This window comes from Rhinoraja longicauda, chromosome 11 (genome assembly GCF_053455715.1).
Source record: "Rhinoraja longicauda isolate Sanriku21f chromosome 11, sRhiLon1.1, whole genome shotgun sequence".
In the NCBI taxonomy this organism is placed as follows: Eukaryota; Metazoa; Chordata; class Chondrichthyes; order Rajiformes; family Arhynchobatidae; genus Rhinoraja; species Rhinoraja longicauda.
In genome coordinates this window covers 55555324-55575704 of record NC_135963.1, presented here as the reverse complement: position 1 = coordinate 55575704, position 20381 = coordinate 55555324, and the positions used below count along the sequence as shown (strand labels likewise).

The following is a 20381-nucleotide window of genomic DNA, read 5'->3' as shown; positions in this document are numbered from 1 at the left end:
TGCCGCCACCATTTAATCCCAAACATCAATAAAGAAGTTTAATAAAATCTTCAGGTAATCAGACAGTATTTAATGGGCATGACTTTATTTCTAAATACAGAAATCTATTTATCTATAGTTGTAAGACCATTGAGGTTTACACAAATAATTTAAAATCTGGAGGTGAAGAAATGCAAGCATCTTAAAGATAATTTTGATGCTGTGCAAGCCACATGAAACCTGGAAAATGTAAACAGCATTACACTTAAAACTAGTTGACAGAAAAGGAAGAATACAAATAATTAGCTATTAATTAATAATCCCTGGTGCACAATGCTTCAATACAATATGCTGTTACATGTGGTCAAAGGCCATATATGTAAAAAATAACTGCAGATGCTGGTACAAATCAAAGGTATTTATTCACAAAATGCTGGAGTAACTCAGCAGGTCAGGCAACATCTCGGGAGAGAAGGAATGGGCAACGTTTCGGGTCGAGACCCTTCTTCAGACCTTCATTGGCCTTCTTTGTGGTCAAAGGCCAAGTCATTGTGTATTTTTAAAGCGTAGATTGAGAGGTTCTTGATTAGGAAGGGTGAAAGGTTACCGGGAGAAGGCAGGAAAATGGGGTTGAGAGGGAAAAGATGATCAGTCACGATTGAATGGCGGAGCAGATTCGATGGGCCGAATGGCTTACATCTGCTCCTCTGTCATGATCTTATGAAAATTGGCCTCCAGAAGAGACGATTTACAATGCAAACATTTTTTTTTTTAAATCAATAAAATGGCTTCTTATGCTTAAATCTTGATATTTAGCTCAGCACTAGTGGTTTTTTTTTGTAACAGTACATGCCGGTATGGAATACCAGCAGCTCTAAAAAGTTAAACGCCATTATTTTATTTTCTAGCTACGAGGTGTATATTTATTAATCGACATTCCAGCAGCTTTTTGTGTGCAAAAAGAACACTGCTGAGAACTGTTACAGATTTTGCCCATTGTCTCAGAAGGCAGTGGAGGCCAATTCTCTGAATGCATTCAAGAGAGAGCTGGATAGAGCTCTTAAGGATAGCGGAGTCAGGGGGTACGGGGAGAAGGCAGGAACGGAGTACTGATTGAGAATGATCAGCCATGATCACATTGAATGGCGGTGCTGACTCGAAGGGCCGAATGGCCTCCTCCTGCACCTATTGTCTATTGTTAAGTAGACATTTGTTTTCAGTTTACTGTGAGCAGTGTTTTCAAATGAAGAACAAAGAAATTCCAGCTCCCAGGTACTTATTGTTGCTAAATTTCCCGATCTATCCCAGGAACAAATTTGGATAATTAAACCTGGAAAAATAAAACTAAAAAGGCAACAGGGGACTACAGGTTTGCAATTCCTGAAGGATACTTTTAAAAGGTATTTATTCACAAAATGTTGGAGTAACTCGGCAGGTCAGGCAGCATCTCAGGAGAGAAGGAATGGGCGACATTTTGGGTCGAGACCCTTCTTCAGACTTTTAAAAGGAATAGTACATACAAATCACATTTTCACGGCAATTTTAATACGCTCGCATTAGGAACTGCGACATGCAGAATAATTATCGTGGCAATATACTAGCTTTTGTCCCCAGTTGTTTGAATTTTTGTTGTCACCTTGTTTTCAAGCTTTAACACTTCTTGATAAAATACTTCAGCCATTTCAATATCAATGTCCATCTGGAAAGAACATAATAAAGTCCAATAACTCAAAGGAAAATTGACAGACAAACCCAAAATCAAAGTAAAAATAAAATCACTGGCAGCCATCGTGAATAATGATTAGCAATGATGTTTTTGGTTTATGGGTACAATTTACCAGGTAGCAACAATTTGGAATAAGACAATGGCAAAAATGATATGCTGTCATGCATGATAAAGGTTAGTTTTCATTATATCCAAGATAATAGCCAGAGCTCAATAACTGATTTGCAAAACATCTAGTAAAAGGAGCAGCACCATTCATTGTATTTCAGTTATCATCCCGTCACCTAACCTTGTAAGTGGCCACATAATTATTGCCCACTCCCGATGTGCAGCTGTGGTATTTCATCATTGGATCCAATGACTCTGGCTTCTGTGTGAACAACCAAACCTACAACATCGAAAACAACCAGAAACGGAATTAGAAACTAAAATGTGAGTGGCTTTAAGTGACAAACCAAATGGAAAGTTACAAAAGTGGCGTTTTCTCTTGTTGTGACCTGCTTCTCAAGCTAAAGCAATCTATATTGCCATCAGCATCACCAAGGACGAGTCTCACCCCGGTCACTCCCTCTTATGCCCTCTTCCATCCAGCAAGAGGTGCAGACGTTTGAAAATGCATACCTCCAGATTCAGGGACAGTTTCTTCCCAACTGTTATCAGGTTATTGAACCGTTTTCTCACCAGCTAGAATGTGGTCATGACCCATCTACCTCACGAGAGACTTTTGAACTATCTTTAATCGGACTTTACCTTGCAGTAAATGTTTACCCTTTATCTTTCTCTCCCGAGATGCCGCCTGACCTGCTGAGTTACTCCAGCATTTTGTGGCTCGGCGATCGCTTCGCTCAACACCTGCGCTCAGTCCGCGTTAACCAATCTGATCTCCCGGTGGCTGAGCACTTCAACTCCCCCTCCCACTCTGACCTTTCTGTCATGGGCCTCCTCCAGTGCCATAGTGAGGCCCACCGGAAATTGGAGGAACAGCACTTCATATTTCGCCTGGGCAGCTTGCAGCCCAGTGGTATGAACATCGACTTCTCCAACTTTAGATAGTCCCTCTGTCCCTCTCTTCCTCTCCCCCTTCCCAGATCTCCCTCCCTCTTCCTGTCTCCACCTATATCCTTCCTTTGTCCCGCCCCTCCTGACATCAGTCTGAAGAAGGGCCTCGACCTGAAACGTCGCCCATTCCTTCTCTCCCGAGATGCTGCCTGACCTGCTGAGTTACTCCAGCATTTTGTGAATAAATACCCTTTATCTTTTATCTATACTGTGGATGGCTTGATTATAATCATGTATAGTATTTTCTTTGACTGGATAGCAGGCAACAAAAACGCTTTTCAATTGTATCTCCGTACACGTGACAATAATAAACGAAACAAGTTTACGATTTCTTCTCCATAGCAAAACCTCAAAAACTTCATTGGCAGCTTATGTAAATAATCTAGCTCACTTTGTTTCTTATTAAGAGGCTTAAAATAGATAGAGATCAAGGCGTCTTGTGCAAATTTAGTGCGTGGTATATACAAAATCTCAGAGGCAGAGGCAGACTCCTCTCTGAATGCATTACCACCCAGAAGACCATTCCCATACATCTATGAGGAGAAAAGAAAACAATGGGGAGCAATATAAAGGAGCATACCTAGATTTCTGGCCCTGGAAGTTGAAAAGGCACAAAACAAAAATAATACACCCCGGAACTATTTAAGTCTGAAAGGACCCAAGCCAAAACATCACCTATCCACGGTCTCAAGAGATCTACCTGACCCCTCCCCTCCCCCCCCCCCCCGAGTTACTCCGGCACATCGTGTCTTTCTTTGGTAAACCAGTGTTTACAGTTTCTTGTTGTTATACCCTGAACTATTAAAAAAAATATATATATATATTTGCAATGGGCACTCTTGGTGAAACTGCTGCCTCATGGCACCAGTAAACCAGGTTCAATCTTAACCTCCAGTGGTCCCTACATTGAGTTTGCTTGTTTTCCCTGTGACGATGTGGACGTTACCCATGTGCTCCAACATTCTCCCGTGGAAATGCAGCATTGTGGTTTAGTTGGCCACTGTATATTGTCGCCAGTGTGCAAGTGGGCCATAGAGCCTGGGGTAGTTGAGGATAACGTGGAGAGAATAAAATGAATTGGTACAAATAAGTGCTTGATGGTTGGAATGGAGCTGGTGGGCGAAAGGTGTGTTTCCTTGTCGTACGACTCTGAATTATTTCAGGCTATAAATTCTATTAAAATACTTATTTATTCATTGGGACATGGATGACACTGTGGAAAAGAAATAAATCTGCATTTATTATCCATATCCAACTCCCCCTGAAACTGAGCGATTTGTGAAGAAATGTCATCAAGACTCATGTAAACGGTCTGAAATTAGTTCAAGGCCAATCCTGGTAAAGATGGTTAGTTTTCTTACCTGAAGAATGTTAAGGGCCTGTTCCTCTTAGGCGATTTTTATAGGTGACTACAGGCGACTAGGCCGTTGCCACACGGTCGCCTGGGTGTCGCCTGTATGGTCGTGAGTAATCTCCAGAGTCGTAGCCTTTTTCTGGTCGCCGCTGGATTTTGAGATGTTTAAAAATTTTCGGCGACTGTTAGTTTGACGCCGATGATCGTAGCTTGACATCTCCTGACGTAGGTTGTCGCCAGGTGACGTAGGTTGTCGACGTGCTGACTTCGGTGAATTCCATTGGCGACTACCTACGTCAACCGGCGACAGGTACCGGCGTCAAAACCGGAGGCCAAAATGATGTGAATTGTCTTCAGTTATCGCCGACAGGGTCGTAGCTTGTCGCGGGTGGACGTAGGTTGACTTCAGTTGTCGCCTGTGTGGTCGTAGGTTGTCGTAGGCGCGATTGTAGGTGGACGTCCTAAGTCGCGACGATTGGGTCGCCGATTGCTTGATGTCGACTAGGTGGTAGGTCGTTGTAACTTGTCGTAGAAATTGTCGTGGGGGGGAGGGGGTCCAGCCACCGTTTTTTCGGCGACCTGCTACGACTATGACAGTCGCTTAAAAAAATCGCTTAAGTGGAACAGGCCCTTTTTCTAAAGCAGGTGGATTTTTACAATGATTGAGTAGTTTCAAGTTTACCATTATTTATTTGTGATTTTACTTAACTAATTGAATATAAATTCACAGCATCCAAAGTACAATTTGAATGATATTGCCTGAACCCTGACTACTAATAGTAGTTTAGTATTTTACTTTAGGCCCCTAACTACTAATCCAGTAATGTAATCACTATGCTGCTACACTTTTAGGGACACTTAGTGAGAAGATGAAGGGGTGCTGTAGTGTCCAACTGTTGACTTGCTGCAGGGAGCAGTAGGTACGTGATTGGGGCAGAATTTATAGTAATTCTGATTGAAATCCTAAATGATTCACATTATACACGTGGCTACAAACCTGAAGGGAGCGTAACATAATTTTAATGGCATTATTAAAAACTTGATATAATGATGGTACAGGAAAAATTGAGACCACAAAAAAATTATTTTGGTTCCATATATTCGTTCGTGTGTCAGACGACGTTCTGCCATCACTTTGCCACAGCCAGTGCCACAACTGTGCCTCTGCGGAGATCGTCTGCAGTCCATGCCTCTCCGTCGCAAGTCAGTAGGTGGGCCATTGTCTGTACCTCTCCACAGTTGCATTTGTCAGAGTCCCAGAAGCCCCACTTCTTCAGGTTGAGTCCGCAACGTCCCACTCCAGTGCGGAGGTGGTTTAGGGCTTTCCAGGTAGTACAAGGCAGGTGGTGTCCTGGTGCCATCTGGTGTTTGGTTTTCATACCTGGCGCGGTTGGCTCTAGTTCCATGAAGCTGTTCTGACTCTTCCAGCGTTTCTTGGCATGTCGGTGATTGTGTAAGGGGTGACGGGGGTCTGTGTCCGCATTGAAGCGTTCTACTGCAGCTGCCCGATCACGTCTTCGAGATGGTTCGTCGATGCCAGCCAGCTCGTACAGATGTTCAACCTTTGTCGACTCCAGGCATCCTGTGATGTTCCTGCGGGCAGTGTTGAATGCAGAGTCCACCTTGCGTGCTTGTTTAGAGTGGCTCCAGACAGGGCTTGCACATTCTGCCACTGAGAAACACAGCACCGGGGATGCAGTGCGGATTGTTGTTGGGTCACATCCAAATGAGCTGTTTGCCAGTTTTTCGATGACATTGTTCCGGGTGTTGGCCTTTGCCTTGGTTTTCTCAATATGTTGGCGATATGATAACGTGCAATCGAGGACCACACCTAGGGACTTTGGTTCCACAGCAGTCCTGCATCTTCTCGCCAAGTGTCCCTCAAAGTGTAATAGCTTAGTGATTACATTACTGGATTAGTAGTTAGGGGCCTAAAGTAAAATAGTAAACTACTATTAGTAGTCAGGGGTTAGGCAATGTCATCTGTATAACCATATATATATATATATATGGTTATATAGATACTAAAATATTTATAAAGTGTAGGAAGGAACTGCAAATGTTAGTTTAAACCAAAGGAGGAGCCAGCACTGCCCTCGCAGCTGCGGCTTGCCTGCAGTCCGTTTGTCTTTTTGTGTTTTTTGTTGTTTTTGTCTGAATTGTAGTTTAAATATGGTGTAGTGTTTGTATGTTATGTGGGGTGGGGGGTGGGAACTGTAAAACTCTCTCTCCTGAGCGGAGACCCGACCCTTTGTTCTGTGTCGTGTCTCCGTTCCCGCTGCGGCCTACCACCGGCCATGCACCTGGAGCTGGCGGGCTCCGGCTGGGACCACCTGGGCTGTGGTTCGCAGAGCCCGCGGCCCGGACTCACCACCTGCGGCGCTGGCTGCCTTCGGATGCTGCGGGAGCGGCTGCGACTCGTCTCCGGAGGCTCCGGCGCGGGCCGCCTGGACGTCGGAAGCCCGCAGGCCCCTGGGTGGGGGCCGACATCGGGAGCTCCGGCAGCGGCAGCGTCTTCGCCCGCCCCGAATCGCGGGGCTTGGGTCGGCCCGCCGCAGACCTTTCACAGTCCGGCACGGCCTGGAATAGGCCGCGGGATTTTCTCCGCCCGGCGGGGGCTTCAATGTCGGGAGCCCCGACCACCCCGACGTGGCAACTCCAACAGCCTGACCGCGGGAGAAGACGGCAGGGAAGAGAAAATGACATTCTGGCCTTCCATCACAGTGAGGAGGGACTGGAGGAGACTCACTGTGATGGACGTTTCTTTTTGTTTGGTGTTAGTTTATGATTGTATGTGTTATTGCATTTTTATTGATTATTCTTATTGGTCTTATTGTTGAACTGCGGGTAATTTTTCATTTCACTGCACATTTATATGTATGTGACAAATAAACGACTATTGACTATTGAGATAGACACAAAAAGCTGGAGTAACTCAGCGGGTCAGACAGCATCTCTGGAGAAAGGTTTTGGGTCAAGACCCTTCTTCAGGCTGAGAGTCAATATTTATAATGTAGTACTGAAGCAGAAGAGTTTATCAACTGAAATTGGTATGGCATTTGCACAGTGTCTCTGAGGTTTAATATTTGTAAAACATTTAATCTGTACAGAATGAATTACCTGACACAACTACTTTGGGCAAGTTGATTGGCAATGTTTGCTGATGAAGAAATTATTCTTAGGGAATAAAATGTAACCCATAACGTTAAAACTTCATTGAACTTCAAATGTTGTGGAGTGCGCAGGAAGGGACTGCAGAAACTGATTTACACTGAGGATCGACACAAAATGCTGGAGTAACTCAGCGGGACAGGCAGCATCTCTGGATAGAAGGAATGGGTGACTTTGAGTCGAGACCCTTCTTCAGACTCAATGTTGTGAGTTGTCAATATTAGTAAGAGGAATAAAACATTGTATCTGAACAATTATAATTTGTTTTCCCTGCAAACTACATACCATGGCTTCTGTTCCATTGTAAGGGCTCAACGTAAATGAATTTGTGAATATACGTATCTGGAAAAAAGAACATGTTGCAGAAATATTATTTAGACTGCAAACATTATAAGCAGCCAATGTGAATGGACGGAAAACGCACGAGACATTCCACTCACCAGCCGCATAATGGGTGTAATAATTGTCCAGAAAATGGGAGGAAAGATGTTGAAGGTCAAATTGGTCATTACAAGCCCAGGGCACACCACACTGGAAAACAGGCCCTGGAAACAATGGAATCATTCTGCAGTGAGAAACACCAAGTTACAGGGTCAAGTCAAGTCAAGTCAATTTTATTTGTATAGCACATTTAAGAACAACCCACGTTGACCAAAGTGCTGTACATCTGATTAGGTACTAAGGAAAAAAAATGAAACATACAGTAGCACGCAAACAGTTCACAGCGCCTCCTCAATGAGCCTCAATGAGCCTCAAACGCTAGGGAGTAGAAATAGGTTTTGAGCCTGGACTTAAAGGAGTCGATGGAGGGGGCAGTTCTGATGGGGAGAGGGATGCTGTTCCACAGTCTAGGAGCTGCAACCGCAAAAGCGCGGTCACCCCTGAGCTTAAGCCTAGACCGCGGGATAGTGAGTAGCCCCAAGTCGGCCGACCTGAGGGACCTGGAGTTAGAGAGGGGGGTTAGAAGATTTTTGATGTAGGGGGGGGAATGTCCATTTAGGGCTTTATACGTGAATAGGAGGAGCTTGAAGTTGATTCTGTACCGTACAGGGAGCCAGTGGAGAGAGGCCAGAATCGGGGTGATGTGGTCCCTTTTACGGGTACCCGTCAGGAGTCTCACTGCGGCGTTTTGGACCAGTTGCAGGCGGGACAGGGAAGATTGGCTGATCCCAGTGTATAGGGAGTTGCAGTAGTCTAGGCGGGAGGAAATGAAAGCGTGAATGATTTTTTGTGTGTGCATAACCAACTCCAAAATCACTTCTACCATCTGACTACAGCGATACTTTGAAAGATTTAGCATTTGGTTGATAAAGTTGTCATCATGAAGTAAAGTGCAGACAAAATGACAGATTTCTTCCTTATGATGATTATAATTCATAATATAATCATAATACAGTATATTACAAGATAATTAGCATATATTATTATAATACATGGTTTGGAACATAAAGGTTTTAAAATGTGACAATTTAAAAATTCTCCAGTAAATGATTATTCATATGCTTAGAAGATGGAGACAAATTGCCTCTATCTACCTTTCCAATGAAATGCAATATTATCAATAAAGGTGAATGGAATGTGTTGCCTTTGCTATCTTCTCCCCACTCAGTCATTTTCTCTTATTAAAATCTGATTTTTATAAGAACAATAAAATTTCAGAATTCCAGTGCCAAAAATAACAGAAATTAAGCACCTGTCACAAGCTTGCCATGTGTTATTTTTGAGTAGAAGGGTGTTAATTCTTCTAAGCATTCAAGTTGTTCGAATGTGGAAGTACATTCAATCTATGCTTGCATGAGAAGTATACATAAAAAAACATAACACTTGGCCTGATAAGAAAGTTAAGAAAGATCTCCATGCAAATGGTTTACATTGCTACAGCCCATTAATGGGAAGAATTTCCGGGAACAAGATTCATTTTTTGGTGTTCAATGGGTGACAGTTTATTTGCAAATGGTGCACGCCTCTTGCCATGTTCGTGAAAGAAGCATTTGGAGTGGGCACATCATTTTATCATCAGTACACATTATTTTTGATCCCAGCTCCAGCTAACATCAGGCCTATGCAATCCATTATTGCTTGGACTGAAGGGTTATCCGAGTTGCATTGCGCATGCGTAACATTCTGCGGAGAAAGCAAGTCAACTCAGATTTACAGCAACTAAAAAGGATTTTATTCCTCAATGTCCATCTAATATAAGGCTAGAGGTTACCATAGCACCTTGGACAATTTTTGACATGCTGGCAGTTGCCAGCATTAGGGTTGAAAAACAGTACAGCACAGGAAGGACCCTTTGCAAATGACACAAAGCTGGGTGGCAGTGTGAACTGCGGAGAGGATGCTACGAGGTTGCAGGGTGACTTGGACAGGTTGTGTGAGTGGGCAGATGCATGGCAGATGCAGTATAATGTCGATAAATGTGAGGTTATCCACTTTAGCGGCAAGAACAAGGAAGCAGATTATTATCTCAATGGTGTCAGATTGGGAAAAAGGGAAGTACAACGAGACCTGTGTGTCCTTGCACACCAGTCACTGAAAGTAAACATGCAGGTACAGCAGGCAGTGAAGAAAGCTAATGGCATGTTGGCCTTCATAACGAGAGGATTTGAGTATAGGAGTAAAGAGGTCCTTCTACGGTTATACAGGGCCCTGGTGAGACCACATCTGGAATATTGTGAGCAGTTTTGGTCTCCTAATTTGAGGAAGGACATCCTTGCTATTGAGGCAGTGCAGCGTAGGTTCACAAGGTTAATCCCCGGGATGGTGGGACTGTCATACGAGGAAAGATTGGAAAGAATGGGCTTGTAGTCACTGGAATTTAGAAGGATGAGAGGGGATCATTTAGAAACATATAAAATTATAAAAGGACTGGACAAGCTAGATGCAGGAAAAATTGTCCCAATGTCGGGGGAGTCCAGAACCAGGGGTCACAGTCCATAAAGGGGAGGCCATTTAGAACTGAGATGAGAAAAAACATTTTCACCCAGAGTGTTGTGAATTTGTGGAATTCTCTGCCACAGAAGGCAGTGGAGGCCAATTCACTGGATGTTTTCAAGAGAGAGTTAGATTTAGCTCTTAGGGCTAACGGAATCAAGGGATATGGGGAGAAGGCAGGAACGGGTTATTCATTGTGGATGATCAGCCATGATCACAATAAATGACGGTGCTGGCTCGAAGGGCCAAATGGCCTTCTCCTGCACCTATTTTCCCTTTAAACTTTCCCCCTTTCACCTTATAGCTCTGGCCTCTAGCAATGGACATTTTCACCCTGGGACAAAGGTTCTGACCGTCTACTTTACCAATGCCTCTCATAATTTTATATACTTCAATTTGTCCATCACAATATCAGACAGCACACTCTCTCACGTATGTGGCACAATTTTTCAACATCTCAGCTCCAAACGAGTTTCAAAATGGTCACTGTCACAACATAGTTACCCATTAAAAGATGCAAGCTGATTTAAGCTGATTTAAGCTGTTGCTAATTATGGGCAAAACTAGTCTCCAACCACTCAGCAACACAAGTAATAACAGGTTCATAAAGTAGCGGGCAGCGTTAAAGCCAAAGATGGACATTAAATGCTGAGTAACTCAGCAGGTCAGGCAGCATTTCGGGAGAACATGGATAGGTGATGTTTCAGGTCGGTATCCTTCTTCAGTCTCTGAAAAGACTCAGAAAGATTCTGAAAATGGATAGGTCCCAACCTGAAACGTCACCCATGTGTAGGAAGGAACTGCAGATGCTGGTTTAATCCGAAGATAGACACAAAATGCTGGAGTAACTCAGGCAGCATCTCTGGAGAGAAGGATTGGGTAACATTTCGGATCGAGAACCTTCTTCAGACTGAATGTTGCCTGTCCCGCTGAGTTACTCCAGCATTTTGTGTCTATCTGAAATGCCACCTATCCATTTTCTCCAGAGATGCTGCCTTACCCACTGACTTATTCCAGCATTTGGTGCCTATCTTTGATATAAACCAGCATCTGCAGTTCCTTTTCATAGCATAAAAGCAATCTTTGGAAACTTGTCAAAGTTACTGTGTCCACTTTTCAATTTAAACTCCACTTACAGTCCAGTTGTATATTAAGTGCATCAGGGCTTAAAGTATGAAATATGGTTTTCTAATCATTTTGAAATAGCAACGTTTTGCAGATTATTACATTTTCCATTGCACATCTCATCACAGTCATTACAATCTGTCCAAACGGACTGCAACAACGGATCATGTTCACCTTGTTATTGTAGTGCTTGTTCAAGCTTACACTCAAAAGATCAGTTGCATATTTGGATGAACTGTAAGATTCCTGGCCTTGGCTATGCTGGTAGTCCGTTAAACTGAAGGTGGATTTTCTTGCATTACTGGAAGATGTCCAAATTACTTGTGATGTACAGCCTGATTGACCAAACAGAGCTTCCAAGTTTCGTATCTAGGCAATGAAAATTACATTTAAAAAAATTAAGTATTTAATCTGCACAACATATTTTGTTAGTCACAGTTTTAAGATCAAGGGATTTATTTAATTATTTTCTCCATTACAAATTGCGCTACAATTAATGTTTTGGGATGGGCAGGAATTTAAAAACAGGTCCAATAATCATTGGGCAATATGGTGGCGCAGCTGGTAGAACTGCTGCCTCACAACATGAGAGACCCGGATTCAATCCTGGCCTCGCGTACTGCATGTGTTGAGTTTGCACATTCTCCCCGTGACCACGTGGCGCAGCGGTAGAGTTGCTGCCTTACAGCGAATGCAGTGCCGGAGACTCAAGTTCGATCCTGACTACGGGCGCCGTCTGTACGGAGTTTGTACGTTCTCTCCGTGACCACCTGCGTGGGTTTTCTCCGAGATCTTCGGTTTCCTCCCACACTCCAAAGACGTACAGGTATGTAGGTTAATTGACTGGGTAAATGTAAAAATTGTCCCTAGTGTGTGTAGGATAGTGTTAATGTGCGGGGATCGCTGGGCGGCGCGGACTCGGTGGGCCGAAGGGCCTGTTTCCGCGCTGTATCTCTAAAATCTAAAAAATTAAAAAACCACGTGGGTCTCTTCTGGGCACTTCAGTTTCCTTCCACATCCCAAAAGACGAACGGGGTGGTAGTTTAATTGGCCTGTGTAAATTGCTCCTAGTGTACAGGGAGTGGATGATAACGTGGAATAACATAAACCTCGTGTGAGTGGGTGATTGATGAGTGTGGCGGACTTGGTGAGTGGAAGGGCCTGTTTCCAGGCTGCATGAGATAAAATTCTAAATTTTGACAAAGAGAACACAGGAAAAAAAACGAAAGCGTGTGAAGTGTAACTTATTTGGATTTCAAAGAACAATTGCAGAGGAAGAATGGAGAAGAGGTGTATCAAAATTAACGGTTCATGGAATTAAAGGGGAATGCGGTCAAATGGATTAAGAGACAGTGGTAAAACAGCAAACCAAGTTACTAGTAAAAAATATATTGGGCTGAGAATAAAAACTTCATTTTTATAACGCTTGGTCATTATTGTTAGGCAGCCAAGCGTGGCAGGCAGGCAGGCCGAGTCATGCTTGCAGCAAGATTAAAAAAAGTCATCAGGGCCACAAGTGAGGCGCCAGATGACTGGAGGACAGCAAAGGTGGTACCTTTATTAAAGAAGGGCCACAGGTAGAAGCCAGGTAACTGCAGGTTGCTTTTGTTATTGGAAGCCTGTGATCAGTGATTAACCACGGGTATTGATGGTAAGACAATTATAGACAATAGGTGCAAGAGTAGGCCATTCGGCCCTTCGAGCCAGCACCGCCATTCAATGCGATCATGGCTGATCATTCTCAATCAGTACCCCGTTCCTGCCTTCTCCCCATACCCCCTGACTCCGCTATCCTTAAGAGCCCTATCTAGATCTCTCTTGAATGCATTCAGAGAATTGGCCTCCACTGCCTTCTGAGGCAGAGAATTCCAGATTCACAACTCTCTGACTGAAAAAGTTTTTCCTCATCTCCGTTCTAAATGGCCTTACCCCTTATTCTTAAACTGTGGCCCCTGGTTCTGGACTCCCCCAACATTGGGAACATGTTTCCTGCCTCTAACGTGCCCAACCCCTTAATAATCTTATGTTTCGATACGTTTGCTCTGGCCAATTTAAAGAAAAAACAGAAATTACTCAGAAAGAGATAGTGAGAAAGTAAAAACTGTGGAGGGGGGGGTTTAAGGATAAATGATCTTCACTATTCCCTATAAATGAATGCCTCCAGACTAGGATGGATTTTATATAAAGCCACATGAAGGTGGAACAAATACAAAAACATTCTTACAAGTAAAAAATGCCCAAAGACATTTGTCATGAAGACCTGCTGTAGTCCATCATCACTGAGCCAATCTTCCTGGGTCAGCAGTCCGTCCCCAGTTGCAAACATACTAAATATTTTCCTGTTAATGTGAAAATACCATCATTTGACAACATTACTGATATCAATTCATTGTCATCACAAATACAGATCTGGAGGAAGAGGGGAGAGATCGGTGGAGAAGGTGGGAGGGATATAAAGGAGAGCATTGGGGGATGGGATGAGAGGTTGCAATGGGAGTGGAGGGTAAAAGTTCAAAAATATATATTTTTTAAGTTTAAAAAATAAAGCATTAATTAAAAAATGCATTTTCTTAAAAACACATTTCAGTGATATACTTAATTAGAAGTATTAACACAAAATTGAAAGAAATATTTAAATATCTAAATTATACATAATTTTAGTATTTTAACAAATATTTTAATTACACAGGGCAAGTACACATACCCTGGTTTGCATTGATCGGCGCTGAAGTGGAGATGGTTGAAAACTTCAAATTCCTAGGAGTAAATATTATCAACAACTGCTCCTGGATCACCCATATTGAAGCAATGGCCCTCCATCGACTCCTTTAAGTCCAGGCTCAAAACCTATTTCTACTCCCTAGCGTTTGAGGCCCTCTGAGGGGGCGCTGTGAACTGTTTATGTATGTGCTGTTATGTCTGTGTGCCATTGTATGTTCGTTCTTAGTACCTGAACTGATGTACAGCACTTTGGTCAACGTGGGTTGTTTTAAAAATGTGCTATACAAATAAAATTGACTTGACACTCACAACGTTTAAGAGGCATTTGGATGGGCACTTGAAATGCTACAACATTCAGGGCTACGGTCCAAATGCGGGAAAATTGGATTAAAATTAGACTGTGTTTGGTAACGGGCGGCACGGACACGATGGGCCGAAGGGCCTCTTTCTGTGCTGTAGGACTCTATGACTCTAAAGCACACCAACGCCTCTACTTCCTTAGAAGGCTTAGGAAGTTCGGCATGTTCCCAACAACTCCTACAGAAGCGCCGTAGAAAGCATTTTATCGGGATGCATCACAGCCTGGTTTGCAAACACCTCCATCCAAAACCATAAGAATTTGCAGCGAATTGTGGTTGTAGCCCAGACCATCACACAAATCAATCTCCCTTCCATTGACTCCATTTATACCTCACGCTTCCTCAGTAAGGCCACCTGCATAATCAAGAACAAATCGCACCCTGACCACTCCCTCTTCCCAGCTGTTATAAGGCAACTGAACCATCCTACCACAACTAAACTGAACTACTATCTACCTCATTGGAGACCCTTAGATTATCTTTAGTGTAAGAAAATAACTGCAGATGCTGGTACAAATCGAAGGTATTTATTCACAAAATGCTGGAGTAACTCAGCAGGTCAGGCAGCAGCATCTCAGGAGAGAAGGAATGGGTGACATTTCGGGTCGAGACCCTTCTTCAGACTGTCTTTGATCTTCAGGTAATCTTCAGATTATCTTTGATTGATCTTTCCAGGTTTTATCTTGCACTAGTTCTTCCCTTTATGATATATCTGTACACTGTGAATGGCTCGATTATAATCATTTATTGTTTATCTGCTGACTGGTCAGCACGCAACAAAAGCTTTTTACTGCACCTCGGTACACGTGACAATAAACTAAACTCAACTAAACACAAGCTATTCATCTACATTTAACTTTTCTATTCACGACAGCAACCCCATTCTGATGCCGTATGTTTAAGGCAATGGGAAAGATGTGTAACCTGCTGTTCAGATCAGACAGGCTGAGCTCTAGCCCCAGACTCTGGCATAACTACAGAGGTGAGCTTGAGATGACATGCATTCATGTGGAAGTCAGAGTTGAGCCACTTACAAAGTGCACCTCACCAGCAGTTCTCGAATGTGCTACTTTCAAAAGGAAAGTATATTGCAGGCCTTTAACCGACCTCTCATCATAGATAGTATAAGAAAATAACTGTAGATGCTGGTACAAATTGAAGATATTTATTCACAAAATGCTGGAGTAACTCAGCGGGCCAGGCAGCATCTCAGGAGAGAAGGAATGGGTGACGTTTCGGGTCGAGACCCTTCTTCAGACTGATGTCAGGGGGGCGGGACAAAGGAAGGATATAGGTGGAGACAGGAAGATAGAGGGAGATCTGGGAAGGGGGAGGGGAAGAGAGGGACAGAGGAACTATCTAAAGTTGGAGAGGTCGATGTTCATACCACTGGGCTGCAAACTGCCCAGGTGAAATATGAGGTGCTGTTCCTCCAATTTCTGGTGGGTCTCACTATGGCACTCATCATAGATAGATGCTGGTTTAAATTCTTTCAGCATTTTAAGATAAGGAAGCAGCTGCAAGCCATTTTGGTCATTCTACCACTCAATAAAATGATTGCTGATCCTTAACCTCAATGCCACTTCATGCACTAATGCCAAATTCCTTAATATTTAAAAATCTATTGATCACTATAGTTCAGATTTACAATATCCAGACTTTAGCTGCATTAAAATGTAGTTCTTTGTTAATTGATCTCAGCAATTTACAATCAAGAGAAGAGTCAAGATTTAGGGGCAAATTAATCTCTCGTCTTAATTTTAGAAAGTAGAAGAAAATCAGTAGACACCCTTGCAGGCACAGCGAGAACGCACAGCCTCCACGTTGGTCTCACCTGAGGTCAGGATCAAACATAGATTCCTGAAACTCTTGGGCAGCAATGCTAACTGTTGTGCCATCATGGCACTCATCGGTGGGAGGACAGGCATGGCTACTGACAATCCCAGAGAGGCCATGAGGACAATAATTATAGGGCGGGAGACAATGTGCAGAAGCAGGTCGAGTCCAATGTCAAGTCAAGTTTATTTGTCACATACATATACAAGATGTGCAGTGAAATGAAAGTGGCACCGCCTGCGGATTGTGCTAAACTACAAAACAGAATAGAATTATTATTTTTTTAACACAAAAAATAAATTAATATAGTAAATTAAATGAGTCCCTGGTGATATGAGAGTTAACAGTCCTGATGGCCTGTGGGAAGAAACTCTGTCTCATCCTCTCTGTTTTCACAGCGTGACAGCGGAGGCGTTTGCCTGACCGTAGCAGCTGGAACAGTCCGTTACTGGGGTGGTAGGGGTCCCCCATAATGTTGCTGGCTCTGGATCTGCACCTCCTGATGTATAGGTCCTGCAGGGGGGCGCGTGTAGTTCCCATAGTGCGTTCAGCCGAACGCACTACTCTCCGCAGAGCCTTCCTGTCCTGGGCAGAACTGTTCCCAAACCAGATTGTGATGTTTCCGGACAAGATGCTTTCTACAGCCCCAGAGTAGAAGCACTGAAGGATCCTCAGAGAGACTTTGAATTTCCTCAACTGTCTGAAGGGGTAAAGGCGCTGCCTGCTTACAATTAAATAGACAATTAAATGTCTATAATGTTGTTTTTGTTCTCTCAGGTGGTTAAAATATCTAAAAGATCCAAAATAAAGAAGGCAACTTCACATCATTTCCACTCACATCATCAGTTTCACTGAGCGATCTCTCGTTTCTGCAGTTACATTCTTAGATACTATTGGGGAAACCATGTTAAGCAATCCCATCATCAAATTCCTAAGATATCCTTGAGGCATTGGGGGTGCATTTTCAAAAGCCAAATGCAGTGGATTATAGCAAAAAGAACATTTAAACCGCTTAATGTGAATCGGCAACTTTAGTAATTATTTCTAAATCCTCATGATACAATACCTGGAAAATAATCCATTTAGAAAGGCTTTCAAACTGAAACGAGGATTTGGCATAATCCCAGCATTTAGATAGAGATAATCTAAATGCTGATACCTGCATCAAAACAAAATATTATTTAGTGAAAGTTGACATACACAACACGCAGTACCCATAATATGCAGAGTATGCCTCTTTATTACAATTAATACTGGATATGGGATTACAGCTGGCTGACCAGACCAATAGATCGTGAGTAAAAGTCAGAGTGAACAGTATTCCAGGACCCACAGGATTAAAAATCGCAAACATATTTCACATTACACTTGCAGCTTCAGATATATCAAAAATCTTCTAACCCACCACTCTATCTCCAGGTCCCTCAGGTCGGCCTACTTGGGGCTACTGACTATCCCGCAGTCTAGGCTTAAGCTCAGGGGTGACCGCGCTTTTGCGGTTGCAGCTCCTAGACTGTGGAACAGCATCCCTCTCCCCATCAGAACTGCTCCCTCCATCGACTCCTTTAAATCCAGGCTCAAAACCTATTTCTACTCCCTAGCGTTTGAGGCCCTCTGAGGGGGCGCTGTGAACTGTTTATGTATGTGCTGTTATGTTTGTGTGCCATTGTATGTTCGTTTCTTAGTACCTGAACTGATGTACAGCACTTTGGTCAACGTGGGTTGTTTTTAAATATGCTATACAAATAAAATTGACTTGACTTGACTTGACTTCTCATATCTTGAATTGTGGAGAATAGAGAACTGTGTTCTTTGTATCGTAGAGTCATACAGTGTGGAAACAGACCCTTCGGCCCATCTTGCCCACACCGGCCAACATGTCCCGGCTACACAAGTCCCACCTGCCTGCGTTTGGTCCATATCCCTCCAAACCTGTCCCATCCATGTAACCGTTTCTTAAACTTTGGGATAGTCCCAGCCTCAACTACCTCCTCTGGCAGCTTGTTCCACACACCCACCACCCTTTGTGTGAAAAAGTTATCCCTTAGATTCCTATTAAATCTTTTCCCCTTCACCTTAAACCCATGTCCTCTAGTCCTCGATTTACATACTCTGGGCAAGAGACTCCTCTCATGATTTTATACACCTCTATAAGATCACCCCTCATCCTCCTGTGCTCTGGAGAATAGAGTCCCAGCCTACTCAACCTCTCCATCTTGCTCAGACCCTCTAGTCCTGGCAAAGTCCTCATAAAAAAATGTACTCTCCTGTTAATTGCTAATGCTGAATCCCTGAATGCTAAAATTGCAGGAAATGCCATTTTCAGAAGCAATTATATTTCTTATCCAAGCCCCCAAAATTAAATGGAAGTGATGTTTCATCCCATCATAGTGGCTGAAAGTTGACAACATTTAAATCACATATTAAGGATTAATATACAGGATTCATATATTTCAGAATCATTTCAGGTTCTGACATTCAGACCTGGGTTAGATATTTTACTATCAAAAGCTCATTTTATATTTCCTTCAATTATTATTTCAATTTAAGCATAGGGGAAGAATGACAACATAAAGCACAAACTCATGTTCACCTAGTATAGAAACTACACCCAGTACATAATAAACTAAGTAAACATTTATTCTCAATTTGCAATTGGTTGATGAAAATGTGGGGTGGCAGAGTAAGTGATGAAGTTAGCTCAGAAACTAAAAGGACATCAGAAGATCTCATGACCAAATTACATAGTTCTCTGATCAAGTCTCAATATGAATGTTGTGCTTTTTTAGGGAGACATTGAACAAATGCAAATATATGCCATCAAGTCATTATTATGCTTGTAAAAGCATAAATTAGCTGATGAGTGGCGAATAGTGAAAGGCCTGGATAGAGTGGATGTTTCCACTAGTGGGAGCGTCCAGGACCACAGCCTCAGAATTAAAGGACATTCCTTTAGGAAGATGAGGAGAACTTTCATTAATCAGAGGGTGGTGAATCTGTGAAATGCATTACCACAGATGGCTGTGGAGGCCGTCAATAGATTCTTGATTAATACGGGTGTCAGGGGTCATGGGGAGAAAGCAGGAGACAGGGGGTTGAGGGAAAGATAGATCAGCCATGATTGAATGGTGGAGTAGACTTGATGGACTGAATGGCCTAATTCTGCTCCTATCACTTATGAATAGCAAAAAGTTTATTTTCAAATTATGGTAAATGCAAATTCGTTGCAAGTACATTATATGGCATTCAGAATTTTGCCTCATTTTGTCTGCCGGAATAATGATAGAAAATTAATTCAGTAAATATGATTAGATTTATGGTAAATTGTTTTTTAAAAAACCCCGCCCTAATTGATAATATTGAAGTACCTTTGCCTTATCTCCTTTGCTGCTTTGACGACTGAATTAGCATTTCCTACATCCAGCTTCAGGAGGCTAATGTCAGCCCCCGGATGAGACAGTAGGAGTTCAGACTTGGCAGCGTCAGCTTTCTGCATGTTTCGACATGCCATACAGAGGTGGATCTGGTCACCCTCAGACAGAATGCGATCGCAAAGAGCCAGTCCAATGCCACTGGAAAAGAGACAAATCTGTGGTCATCTATTGGCAAAGAAATATCCAGTCTTCCCTCATTATCACAGACCTCTGTATAATGAATTTCAGTTATAGCATCCCCACAATAATCAGACACCACTTGTCTTTTTAAGAGCACAGGCTGATAGTTACACCGTGGGAATTAATTGAAATAGACAAACAATTGCTTAGATCGACACTTGTGCAATGATACCACATTAAACAATCTAACACACAGCCTTTAGTATTTTTAGCTTGCAGTAACAAAAAAATCATTTTTAGCTGTTCAAAAAATGTGTATTTGGAAACAGCTTGCTGTTTCAGAGTGACCTATCCCATCCATTCCCACATCTAGATGTGGGGCGGCACGGTGGCGCAGCGGTAGAGTTGCTGCCTTCCAGCAAATGCAGCGGCGGAGACTCAGGTTCGATCCTGACTGTACGGAGTTTGTACGTTCTCCCCGTGACCTGCGTGGGTTTTCTCCGAGATCTTCGGTTTCCTCCCACACTCCAAAGACGTACAGGTTTGTAGGTTAATTGGCTGGG

At 43.0% G+C, this 20381-nt stretch overlaps 1 protein-coding gene across 2 annotated transcripts; it reads right to left on the bottom strand.

Moving 5' to 3' along the window:
- Positions 1 to 1507: 1507 nt before the first annotated feature.
- hsd17b7 (hydroxysteroid (17-beta) dehydrogenase 7) lies at positions 1508 to 19833 on the bottom strand. 2 transcript variants are annotated; one of them, XM_078407766.1, is made up of 8 exons: positions 19633 to 19833; positions 17331 to 17423; positions 13573 to 13687; positions 11523 to 11717; positions 7730 to 7834; positions 7575 to 7631; positions 1995 to 2093; positions 1508 to 1678 (listed from the first exon to the last, which is right to left on the bottom strand). In XM_078407766.1, exons 1-8 carry the CDS (start codon positions 19773 to 19775, stop codon positions 1577 to 1579), a joined length of 909 nt encoding a protein of 302 aa, XP_078263892.1. In that variant the 5' UTR covers positions 19776 to 19833; the 3' UTR covers positions 1508 to 1576. The 2 variants fall into 2 exon arrangements, with proteins under 2 accessions (XP_078263892.1, XP_078263893.1); XM_078407767.1 differs by lacking the exon at positions 7730 to 7834.
- Between the last annotated feature and the right edge of the window lie 548 nt (positions 19834 to 20381).

What these genes read in the sequence shown, in the direction of transcription:
- hsd17b7 (XM_078407766.1), bottom strand. Translation starts at nt 19,775, where the DNA reads ATGGCATGTCGAAACATGCAGAAAGCTGACGCTGCCAAGTCTGAACTC. An exon ending in CTAAATGGATTATTTTCCAG is followed by an intron (nt 13,688 to 17,330) that starts GTATTGTATCAT and finishes TCACATTAACAG; the next exon opens with GAAAATATTTAGTATGTTTG. An exon ending in ACAATGGAACAGAAGCCATG is followed by an intron (nt 2,094 to 7,574) that starts GTATGTAGTTTG and finishes TCGATGTTGTAG; the next exon opens with GTTTGGTTGTTCACACAGAA.